The 12,204-nt window shown below is 48.0% G+C and overlaps 1 protein-coding gene across 3 annotated transcripts in view; it reads right to left on the bottom strand.

The window, feature by feature from the left end:
- Positions 1-608: 608 nt before the first annotated feature.
- The window catches only part of FAT1 (FAT atypical cadherin 1), a 127,714-nt gene continuing 116,118 nt past the window's right edge, over positions 609-12,204 (bottom strand). The window contains exons 23-28 of one of the 3 annotated variants that reach the window (XM_036011727.1): positions 11,916-12,069; positions 11,634-11,744; positions 9,489-10,126; positions 8,455-8,592; positions 2,990-3,025; positions 609-1,992 (exon numbers count right to left, since the gene is read on the bottom strand). In XM_036011727.1, the coding sequence (XP_035867620.1) occupies positions 1,364-1,992; positions 2,990-3,025; positions 8,455-8,592; positions 9,489-10,126; positions 11,634-11,744; positions 11,916-12,069 (1,706 nt within the window). In that variant the 3' untranslated portion in view covers positions 609-1,363. Of the gene's footprint in view, positions 1,993-2,989; positions 3,026-7,327; positions 7,928-8,454; positions 8,593-9,488; positions 10,127-11,633; positions 11,745-11,915; positions 12,070-12,204 lie in introns of those variants that run through there. The other 2 variants (XM_028526451.2, XM_036011728.1) reach the window with 2 other exon arrangements.

Genomic DNA, 12,204 nt, shown 5'->3' with positions numbered 1-12,204 from the left:
GCTGGTACACAACAGATAACTGAAAAAATACCTGTTGGATGGATGAGTGGATTTGATGGTATAAATACCCATGGAAAATAGCTTCTGGACTTCCCATTACATATATAAAACACAATCAAATGAGTTCTTCGACAACAGATAAAATCCTTCACAAAGACTTTGTTTTTGATATAAACCATAGGCGTAAACCATAAAAGCATTAAATTGTGCCTAATAAAGGGTAACAAGATAAAAATGTATAAGTCAAAACTTTCTCAAGGTTTTAAAAAACATTTATTATATAAGAGTGCTGTTTACCTCTCTACCTAGAATTCCGAGCAGCGTCCCACAGCCACACACTGCAACCTAGCGGCTCCCTCTGCAAGCATCGCCTGGTGCTGCCAACTGGGAAGAGACTTCACTTCTAAGCCACACAAAGCTGTGTCCCCTTCCTCCCTTCCTTCCTTCCATCCTCCATCCATCCACCATCCATCCATCCACCATCCATCCATCCACCATCCATCCATCCACCATCCATCCATCCATCCACCCATCCATCCACCATCCATCCTTCTCAATTCCTTAACTAAATCCTGAACAGGAGTATAAATGAAAGGAAAATAGGCAGTAAAGCTACAGTATTTTATTAATAATTTATTGTCAGTAAGAAAGACTGGCTAATGGTAGTTCTCAGTAAAAACCTTTACAAGACCGTTGCATCACAAATATACAGACACTATAAAAACTGTGTCGTGATGGTCTGGGTTCTAAACCGGTGTGCAGAAGGTCCCCGTTACACTTTCCAATAATGAAAAATGTCTGTAATTCTAAAATACAACAACCCATTTAAGACATGTCATGGATCAGATCTCTGCTCATCCTATGTACAACTAGAAATGAACGACTACATTGCATTGTATGAATGAAATGTCAAACTTCAGTGAAAAAGGACATACAGTGAAACCCTGGTTATAGTAAAAAGATCAAGGTGCTAGGTAAAATGACTCTAACACCACCCAAATTCGGTAAAAAAAAAAAAAAGAAAAGAAAAACCCACAAAACATCAGGAAAACAGAGTTAAAACTATGAAAAATCAAATCTGTACATAACATTTACAAAAAAAAAAGGACAGGAAATTTAAAATAATCAAATCTATATAAATACATGAGTCATGCTAACAAGATGGTAAGGACCGATTTGCGTTTCATTCTTTTAACACGGACGAACGTAAATACAAAAACCTGTTCAGAAATGGCACAGCCACCGGACACCTCCTCCCAGGACAGTAGGTCAGGACAGGGAAATGGCTGGCGCGCCGGGACGCGCGGGGTCTCGGGCGTCTGCGGGCTCGCTAGGTCCAGGCACTTCGGGGGCAGGGCGCGCGTCAGACTTCCGTGTGCTGCTGCGAATCGAGCGGGGGGACGGCCACGTCCTCGAAGTGGCCGTCGTCTCCGCTCTCGTAGTCACTCATCAGGACCTCGGACTCCACGTCGCAGCACGCGGACACGTCGGAGCAGGACGCGGTGGAGGCGTACACCGCCAGCGGCACGCTCTCCGCGCCGGGCGCCTCGCAGTTCCTCGGGTACCCGGGCGGGTAGGGGGCGTAGGGTTCTCTGCACGGGGCGCTCTCGCCGGGGCCTGCCTTCTGCGCTTCGGCCATGTCGACGGGGTAGAAATTGGGCAGGTACTGGTTCAAGTGAAACCGCTGCCGGTTTCGGGAGGAAGAACCCAAGCTGCCCGCGGCGGGCATGTCTCTGGGAGGGTGGATGGACTCGAACTGCTCGCCGAACTCGGGCGGCAGCGGGGGCAGTTCGTCGGGCACGGGGAAGTCCTCCGGCGGGGGCGGGAAATCGCTTTCGATGTCGTAACCCCCGGGGTAATAGTCTGTGTCGATGGAATGGGGGTCTGCGGCGTACAGCGGCGTCTGCTCGTCGATGACCTCGTAATTGGGGAACTCCTGAATGTCTGGCAGGGGAACGCTCGGCATCCAGTCCGACGTGTCCCAGTGGTAGCCTGGGGGGAGAGAAAGCGACAGGTCTCAGGGTTTTCTCCCAGGTCTCTGCGCCCTGGGGCGAGTGCTCAGTGCGCAGGCCTCGGCGCACGGGCAGGCTCGTCATTTGGGAAACCCCAGCCTTTGCTTACAGACACCCCCCAACCCCAGCCCGGTTTAGAGAACCTCCGTGCACTAGGCTCGCTGGATAAAACGTGGGCTTGCAGGTCTACGGAAGTGCCCAACATTCAAGGGCACAGAGTTTTCACAGAAGCGGTGTGCTAGCTAGCATGGAGCGCATGCACTTTTGTACAAACGAGCCCGATCATTGCGCTTTCCTTCCGTGACGTAGCGCCTACTGCTCTACGGGAAGAGACTTAGCTCAGTCTCAGGACGTCAGTGAGGACCTTCAGTCCTTTCCTAAAGAAGTCTCGTGCAGTAAGACGTCAAATGTCATTTGATCGCTACTAACTACAGGTCATTAAAAGCACTCATTAATGCAACTCTTTAAAATAGTAATCCTTAACATGCGAAAATTTAAATTCCCTATATAATAAAATAATAATGCAATAAGCTTACTATAGAACATTATACTATTTTTCATTAGCCCCACGAAAACAACAAACTATATTAATATAGGTGTGCATCAAAGCATGCTTCCAAGTCAAGCAAAATGCAATCAAAACACCGAAACATCACAGTTTTGACAGACTATGAGTCAACTTTCGTTGCTTTAAAAAAAGTCTAAAGATCATTTTAGATGATATGAAAGTATGATTATGTTTTTTACAAAACTGCCCCAATGCGGGGAGAGTTTTCTTTCTCCCTCAGGGTTTCTGCAAGCCCCTGACAGACTAGGAGAGGCCGGGCAACCGCGTTGAGAATGCAGGGCACAAACGGGGAGGGGGGGCGCTTGGTTACTGCGGCAGCCACCGAGCGAATGCATGGGGTGAGCCAGCCCCGGGGCATCTTTCCCGAGTTTTAGTGAGTGTCAAGGAACAACTGGCATGCATAAGTCACCTCTTGATTTGCTGAGGTCGGGAGCAGCCAAAGATTCTTTTGGTGGCAGAGTAGAGAGAAAAGAAAACATTCATAATTAAAACAGAAAGACGGCTGCAGAGGCAATAACATTAAGTACATAATACAATGCGAACTGTCTACAGAGGCCCAGCCAGCCATGTACCATGCCTATAAGCCACTAGCTATAGAAGGTCCAAATGGCTGAGAGATTCGTGTGGCACAAATATGATGGGACATGAGAATGGAGAAACGAGATGGCTGAGGATGAACCAGTGACGCTGCCAGAAAACGCAAACATTATTTTACTTTCTTTTCCTTGTTTCTGGCAATCTAAACCTGAAAACACAGAATTTTGTTAGGAATAATTAAAATAAAATATATAGGCTTGAATACAATGTCAACCAACTGAGAAATTTAAATTATACCTGCATGTTACTGAGAAATATACTATGCAACACTCTTTTTTGTCTCATGCCAGGGAGCATCACCTTACTTAGGTGATAATTCAAATACGTCTAAAGCTAGTGGATATTATATTACAGCCTTCAAGTGGATATTAAACTCAGACACATTCAAGAACTTAGCTACTTAAAAGTAACCTAAAGTAACCCTCTCGAAACCCCGTCCCCCTTTTGAGTAGGAGTTATTTATATTGTTCTCCTTTCCTTGGGGGGGCCACCTGCTACACTCTTCCTCATGCCACCCACACCTGGAATTACACCTACCCTCTGCCCACTCTCTTCTTAAACACAGAACCCCAGCCGCAGGGAAAGCAGATAAAAATCACTGGCCCAGGGCAGGCTGCTTACCCCGGCTAAGCTTCCGGCTCTTGTCTTTGAAATGAGGGTGGAAATGCGGTCCAGTTCTTATGAGGATTGGGTAAAATAATGCGGGTCAAGCTCTAACTGCTGGCTGTCGCCGTGATTCTCATTATTGTGAGAACCGTAATCATGGCAAAAGTTTGGCTACCTGGGTGATTTTCTAAACACTTTCTGTGCCTTCCACAATGTTCTTAAAAACCCATGCCATAAAGTCATTTGGAACAAATAAGATCTGACTGATGTTCTCTTCCAGAAATTTAAATCAGAAACGGAAAACACTGAGGTTGACATGTATCTATATAATTTTTAGAGTCGACTAAAAATGCAGTAGTTCCTTTTTAAAGAGGATTGACAACCTTTGTTAATAAATAGGCTCTCAATAATTCTTAACATTTAAGCTAGCTTTCAATTTCACACTCAATTTGTGTTTCTCAATGTGCCAAACCATGCTTTTCAATAAAGGGGGTCTCCCTGCAAGAACTGTTTCAACTCTGCTTCTTCAAACTCCGTTAATATTAAAAATACTAGAATTTCGTCACGTTAAAACTCAAGTTCACCAGGACAAAATACAGATTACTTTCTGATCCACCAGATAAAAACACAGTGTTTCTCAGGAAAATAAGTGAAAGCATCGTCAGTAACTCATCAGCAACACTGAACCCTCGCGCCTGCCCCATGCCGTCAAACTTGGCACCAAACTGTCCTTGCTCTCACCTCAATCCCGAAAACAAATGGTCCCTAGCAAAATGGGCCCTCTATGCTTCACGTACTCTCAGAGGTCTATGCCGAAGGTGCTCGAAGTAAAACCCCCGGACCAGTAACTCCAGCATTAACGGGGAACTTGTCAGAAATGCACATTCTCAGGCCCACTCCAGACCCGCTCAATCGGAAACTCTGGTGCTGCGGCCCAGCCGCTAGGGGGGCTTGCACCAAGCCCTCCAGGACATCTGAGTTACCCTTGAAACACTATAGGCCGGGGTGTCAAACTCATTTTCACTGGGGGCCACATCAGCCTGGAGGTTGCCTTCAAAGGGCCGAACGTAATTTTAGCACTGGATAACTGTAACTAATTACCCTTAACAGTTAAGCCAGAGCTCGGCGCTGCCTCCGGGTAGAAACAAGGTGGAGGGCCGGATTCCACCCTGGGGCCTTGTGGTTGCCACCTGTGCTCTAGGCTGTGCAATTTGCATGTGACTCCTCCAACTTCAGTACAGTACGAAAGGGCTGATTTAACTTCAAATAACTTTAACGGGGGTGGTCAATGCCTTTTCTTGTCATTTTGGACAGAAATATGACAGTCTGCCTTCTGCCACGTTCAACCCCTTTGCTCAGTCACGCGTGGGGAAAGATGCAAAAGTGAAGAGTCAGCCGGTGGAAGTGACAGAAGCCGAGTGCTGCTCAGTCTTATTCCTACTCAGGTGAGCAGGACTTTTTTAGATTAAAAGCTTTTTCAGGTAATCAGAATGACTCCTAAGCTTCTCAACACTGGGCCACATAAAGGCAAGCTGGGTTACCTCTGACATTGCGGAAATTCACCACGAATGACGACAGGTGACAAAAAGACAACACAGACAAAAGTATTCTTGCGATGGATCTGGATCATGAATACACACACCTGCACAAAGGAAAAGGACTCAGCCCCCCACGCCCACAGGTGATGACTAGAAACACTACGAGAGGCAAAAGCACACGGACGGCTCTAGCGACAGCCACTGTCACGCAGACACAGAGCACACGCATTCCGACTGTACCTTCGCCAGCCACCGTGTCAACTACGGCGTTGACAAGGTGTATTACAGTCACTATGGAAGCTTGTGAAAAGGTACAAACGGAGCAAATTAGGAAAACCTTCATTAGAATACAGTATATTAAATAGGATTTCTTGACATAATTTTTACCTCCTGATTTTGAAACGTGAAGCAAATACTTTAACGTAACTATTGTACATAATACAACTGGGCATGACTCCTGTGCTTTTTCTGTTAGTCTTTTCTAATGAAGCTACATACTTGCTGTTATTTCATTCTTTATCTTAATTTTCATATATTTTTTATTATTAAAGGAATAGAGTAACCACATTCCATTGTAATTTAGGAAACCTTAAAAAAAAGATTTTAAATTTATTTTTAGAGAGGGGAAAGGGAGGGAGAGAGGGACAGAAACATCAGTGTGTGGTTGCCTCTTGCATGCCCCCTACTGGGGACCTGGCCCACAAAATGTGCCCTGACTAGGAATCGAACTGGTGACCCTTTGGTTTGCAAGCTCAGCACTCAATCCACTGAGCCACGCCAGCCAGGGCTAATTTAGGAGACATTTTGGCTATATATATTTTTTTACAATTATAATCATGGATCAGTTCATAATGAAATAATCCTCACGGGCAAAGGCTTTACCTTCAAAGAGTAAAACGCTTGCTAAGACAATTTTCGGGGTCCATTCAATGAACTCATACATCGTTCCAGGAAAAAGAAATTTAAAAGACTACGTAATAAGGAAAAATATGCAATAAATAAAAAGTGGGGGTCGGGGGAGGCAGGATGAGACAGAGGGCTTTGCCTCTGTTTTATGCACTCCCTGCCCAAATTTCTTGTCTTCCTGTAGCCGAGCTAACAGCTGGGAAGCTAGCACACCAGCAGAAAAATGCAGACTGTCTGCCTGGCCGCCTCCGATGTCAATTCCCTCATTATTCCCACATCACATTGTTTCCGAGCACTTATGCCAAGACAAGTAAGCGCGCCTGTGGGAGGCAGGAGGGAGGCTCTCAGAGGTGGCCACATCCTGACCCCGGGAACCAGGAGCAAATGTTACCATCCCTGGCAGAAGAGGCTCTGCTGGATCGGTTACACGAAAGACCTCAGGATGGGGAGGTTTTCCTGAATGATCTGTGTGGGCCCTGGGTAATCACGAGGGTCCTCTGAAGGGGAGGGCCTTTCCCAGCGGGGCTCGGAGGGAGAGGTGGCTACAGAAGGAGGACCAGTGAGATGCAATGCAGCTGCGCTGCTGCCTCTGAAAGGCGGAGGGAGGAGCTGTGAGGCACGAGTGTGGGCGGCCTTGAGAATCTGGAATGGGGAGCAGGCCGAACCCCAGATCCGTCGGACATGAAGGAGGCTCAGGCTCAGGTTGGCCCCACCGCCTGAGCCTGAGACCAACGTCAGGGTTCTGACCCCTGGAACTGCAGGCACCACGTGCACCTGTTTCAGCCCCCACACTGGTGGCGGTCTGCGACAGAGCCTTCGGAAACTCAGAATATAGTTTAAGTGCAGACTCTTCGTGCAGACTTCAATTTACCGCTGATAACGCTAAAAATTAGGATAAAGAGTAAAATACCGTCCCCTGGACCTATCTTTTCCCCTCTTACATTGTAGTATCTGGCAATTCATGTTTATAACTAATTTGGCCATCATGTATTAACATTGGTTAGGAGTTTTAAAAAGAATGCTGTTCCAAGGAAAAGAATTAGAAAATACAAAAAATTCTGAAGTGTATTTGTGAAGAACATTTAGTGAATCAAGATATAAATAATTACATCAGCTGGCAACTATAGCAGTTTAGAATTAAACCTAATCCAAAAATAATTGTATTCTATTGTTGGCTTAAAGGTATGTTCATATACTGTGTCACTAAATAATAAACACAGGTACACTTCAATGTCATAGGTAACATGTTTGAAGTCAGCAATGAATGGAACATGCTTATAGCCATCTTTAGTTTGGAAGAGTTAGGTTTGCAGTACAGTCTGGGCCATATGACTCCAGATTTAGAAACAAAGAATTACTAGTGAGTTATTTCCTTTCACCAATAAAATATCAGACGTGTTTAAACGCGTTCTATTTTTATGCAAAGAAAAATTACAGTGCTACCAAAATTCTGAGATTTGAAAATCTCCGCTAAAACCTCCCTTTACTGTGTCAGTGCACACTGACAGTTTTCTCGGGGGGCACGTGTCATTACGGCAGAGCTGGTTATCGACGCCACGCACGCACCCCGGGGAAATCAGACACACGTAACCGGCATCGCGGATCCCACCGTCAAACTTGCTGCGTTAGAAAGATAAGCAAACTTACTAGCAATCTCTTAAACTGCGCTCTCAGTCAGTACGCTCTGATCCAAATGGGAGCTGGGGCCGCAGGGAGTTGGGAAGAAACAGATAAAACCTTGTAATACCGAGGGTGCTACAGAGTTAACACTGCAGACCACCCCGTCTCCTCTGGGGGGCGTGTCAGAGGGCAGGGGTGCGGGCGTGAGTGCTGCATGCTCAAGGAAGCTGTTAGGAGGGTTTTTTTTAAACCCACAGAACTTCTAACATTTTCCATTGTGGGGAAAAAAAAACTAATACAAAGTTGGCCGACAAGGTAAAACATTACCTTTCAAGTGCTTACATGTTCTTCCCTGTCACAGGTAAATTGCTACAGGTCAAGTATCAATCCATTACACACAGTTTAAATATTTCCCCCCACAGATGTTCATGCAAGTATTTATAAGGTGTTGCTGAACCGTGGTCCAAAGTGACACGTGGGAACACTCTGACACGCAACAAGGGCACCGGGTGCACCACGGTAGTGCCCACACGCAAACACGACATCGCGTGACCAGCGTCACGCACGATCCACGTGACCGTGGCAGCCCCCACTCCGGCTCACTCACCATTGTCGTCGCACGACTCGGACTGGAAGGAGCTGAGGGACTGCACCTCGGACAGGCTCTCCCGGGCGCTGTACGGCTGCGAGGGCTTCTCCTCCAGGGGCTTCTTGGCGAGGCAGGGATCCAGATCCACCACTTTGGCTGTGAGGAAGAAACGACACACAGGAGGCCCCGTGAGGGCACGGCCTGGGCACCCGGCATTCACTGCTGGGTCCCCACCCCAGCAAAGGTGACCAAGACCGTCTGCGATTTACTTAATAAAATAACAATGAAAAGAAAGGCAAACATTTGAAAAACAAAACACAACCCCCTCCCCAAGAAAACCCAAATGAAAATACCTATAACATTCCTGCTTATTCACAGAATAGAAATTCTCAATAAATCTACCCATGGAGATCATTAGACACTACAGGGAAATAAAATTTTGTCTTGAAATGCTACGTAGAGCTTTTTGAAAAGCCTCAAATACATGTTAGGCCACTAATATAAATACAGAATGAGTATAATGAGGCTGACAGCTGTGAGTGACATTCTTTTGAATTAGTGAAGCTGTTACAATAATCATAACCTGCATGTCTTCCTCCACACAAACTGGAAACCTACTTGTGCCTACCCTGCACTGTCACTTCTTTTGGCCATGTTTTTTTAAAAAAAAAAAAAAAAAAAAGGCTATCATGCAAATGCCCTCCTAATTGTTTTAATCATAAAAAGATCCACTCCCCAAATTACAGTTGGGGACCCATGTCAATTACCCCCCCCAAAAAAAAGAAGAAAAAAAAAAAGGGAAATGATCTTTCCAGATTCACTGGAACATGAACAGATTCCTTAATTAAAACAATATTACAGCCACAGTGCTCAGCCAGGGTTCGAGGCACCAGAAAAGCCTTTCAGATCATTCAGGGTCTCCTGGGCATACGTGTCCCTATCACAGGCTCCACATTTGGACCCCAAGCACCAGAGGCGCTCGCTGGTGGAACTTGGAGTCGCACTGCCCCTCTCGGGGGACAGGCAGCTGAGATGGGAGAAGCGGCTCTTACTGTCATAGTCGAAGTCCCAGCTGGGCTTCTGGATCGAGTCGCTGTCGGAAGGGGAGTTGGAAGGCGGTGGGGGTGGCAGGTTTGGGGCGACGCTGCAGACGGCCACGGCCTTCCGGTGCCCGTGCACCGACTCGGGGTTGAAGGTGCTGAACTCGGGGTGCTCCGGGATAGCAGAGCCCTCGAAGGAATTCCGGTCCAGGTTGTTCCTGGAGTCACTGGGAATGCTCGGCGTGTAGGAGATGGGGCGCACGGGCACCTGGGGCGGGATGTCTGAGTAAATGTTCTTGTTGAGCTTCGCGTCGAAGTACGGCCTCTGCATGAAGGCGGCGGCCGGCCCCAAAGGCTTGTCTCCGGGCTCGGCCGGGTGCTTCTGCTTCTTCTTGCGGCCGACCATCTTGCGGCAGAGCACGAACACCACCGCCAGCAGGAAGATCCCTATGACGAAGACCACGATGCCCACGCCCTCGGCCAGCCCGATGTTCCACGGCGTCGACACGTACTGGTTGGGCGCCGCGTCCTCGCAGTGCCTCCCGCGGTACTCCTGGCTGCAGTTGCAGTGGTAGGAGCCGTGCGTGTTCTCGCAGGGCGCCCCGTTCCGGCAGGGGTTCCCGGCACACTCGTCCACGTCGCTCTGACACCTGCCCGAGAGCCGAGAGTGAGGACGGGCCCGCGCGGTGGGAGCCGGGCTGCGGCAGGCCTGTCGCCGCCGCCCGCCAGACACAGAGTAAGGCTAGCCCAACCCCTTCGGAACAACAGGTTTCCAAACGGAGTCCAAGAGACAACCACCAGAGCCTCACCGCCCACAACGGGAACTGCAACCGGAAACCTTTCGTGGGGTAATCACTTATCTGTTCCCGTATTTTGAATGTCCATCTGGGAGATAAACACGCGGTCAAGCCAATATTTAACTGCCATTTCTCCCTAGAAAAAACTACTCCACAGATGACTAAGTCAGACGCACTGCCCCCGCACCAGTTTATTTCTCATTCTGATCCAGAAATTTCTAGTGCACCTTTTCATAAATGGCAGGCTGTAAACTGTTCTAAGAGGTTAGATTAAATTTCTAGGAAAACCTCCCTACAGGGGTTTATGACAGTTTCATGAAACGTGTGAACGGCTGAAAAACCTGTTTTCCATTTTCAAGCGCTTCTCCCTGTGGGAAACCTCCCACGGCCCCTTCCCCGCACAGAACGATTCCTAAGCACGTCCCCTTCCCCCCACCTTTCCCCACCGGCATGTCTGCACCAGTGCAGATCCATCGGACGCTTCTCAAACCCCTCCTCCTCCTCCTTGGATAAAAGGTTTCTACTCACCACCTCCCCCACATTGACCTGGCATTACAATTCTGACTACGGAGACGGTTTTGTCCGTTATATTAAGTATTAATGGACTAGAACTAGGAAAGTCAACTTACGAACTAAGACCACGGGACCGGTGGGAAAATTCAAGACTACACCCACGGCTAGAGCAGGACCACAGGGAACACCCGCCAGCGGTCACACCACTCACAGCTTCCTAACAAGGCTGACAGTCAGGGGTCATGGAACGCCCAGCGCTGGGCCCTTACGAAGGACATCCACTGGGGAATTTTTAAACTGAACTGGTGGTAAGTCTACGGTGACATGGCGTCTGGAACAAATTCCACCTCTCTCCAGGTGTGCAAAAGGCACCGCTGTGCCTTCCTTTCCTCTCCTGGAAAAGACCGATCCCCTCTCAGGTTTGGGATAAGGTTTACAAACAATAATGAGAGAGCTGGAAAAGGTTTTCAGATGCCGAGTGTTAGTTACAGCCCATTATGAAAAAACGCCACTATCAGCACACTCTCAAAGACAGCTCACCACAGATGTCCGCTTTAACAACGGAATAATCTCCCTCATCCCACAGACACTCACTTCCTGCAAAAGCCCCCACGCTCTTTGTTGACACATACTATCTTGAAGGAGCAGTTTGTTTTTCCAAGCATTATCATATTCATCTGCTCAACTTTTTAACATTGCAAAGCTCAAAAAGATACACTGTGTCAGAAGCTAGTATGAAGACTAGCAAATTCCAAAGCAACGCTGTCCGAGTTAATTTCTGCAGCATTGGTGAACCCGCATGACGTCACAGAGAGGCGAACACAGAGAAATGAAAGAGGCCGGTCACCTTTCCCCCCGGAAGCCCGCGTCACACTGACACACGGCGCCGTCGAGGCTGTCGAAGCACGTCCCGCCGTTTTTGCAGGGCTCGTCCTTGCAGTACGGGCTGAGCTGGCACCTGAGGGGCAGGGAAACATATGTGTGAACCTAGCACTTCCACTGCGAACAGACACAGCGGAGCAGGAAACCTTCACAAACGAATGCACCTGCTTCACCTACCCAGTGACCTTTAAACATTTTTTAAATACCACGGTTACTTATGAGAGTTAAAACACACACACACACGTACCTCTGACCAGTATACAGTCCTCTGCACTGGCAAACGAAGTCTCCGTTGTCCACGATGCAGGTCCCGCCGTAGAGGCAGGGGTTGGAGGAGCAGGGGTTGGCGCTCACCTCACAGTAGGTCCCCACGTAGGGGGCGCTGCATCTGCAGTGATACCCTGCGTCGTCGCAAGAGAGCAAAAAAGTCCCGTCACTCAATGACTCAAAAGAGAAGCGTGAGGAAATCGGTTTTTCCTTTTAAGTCGAGGTCAAGACTGAGTTCCCTAAGACCTGTACGAGCTAGGAGCATCCCG

The sequence above is a fragment of the Phyllostomus discolor genome, chromosome 11 (assembly GCF_004126475.2).
Source record: "Phyllostomus discolor isolate MPI-MPIP mPhyDis1 chromosome 11, mPhyDis1.pri.v3, whole genome shotgun sequence".
NCBI lineage: Eukaryota > Metazoa > Chordata > Mammalia > Chiroptera > Phyllostomidae > Phyllostomus > Phyllostomus discolor.
This window is presented reverse-complemented; position numbering and strand designations above follow the sequence as displayed.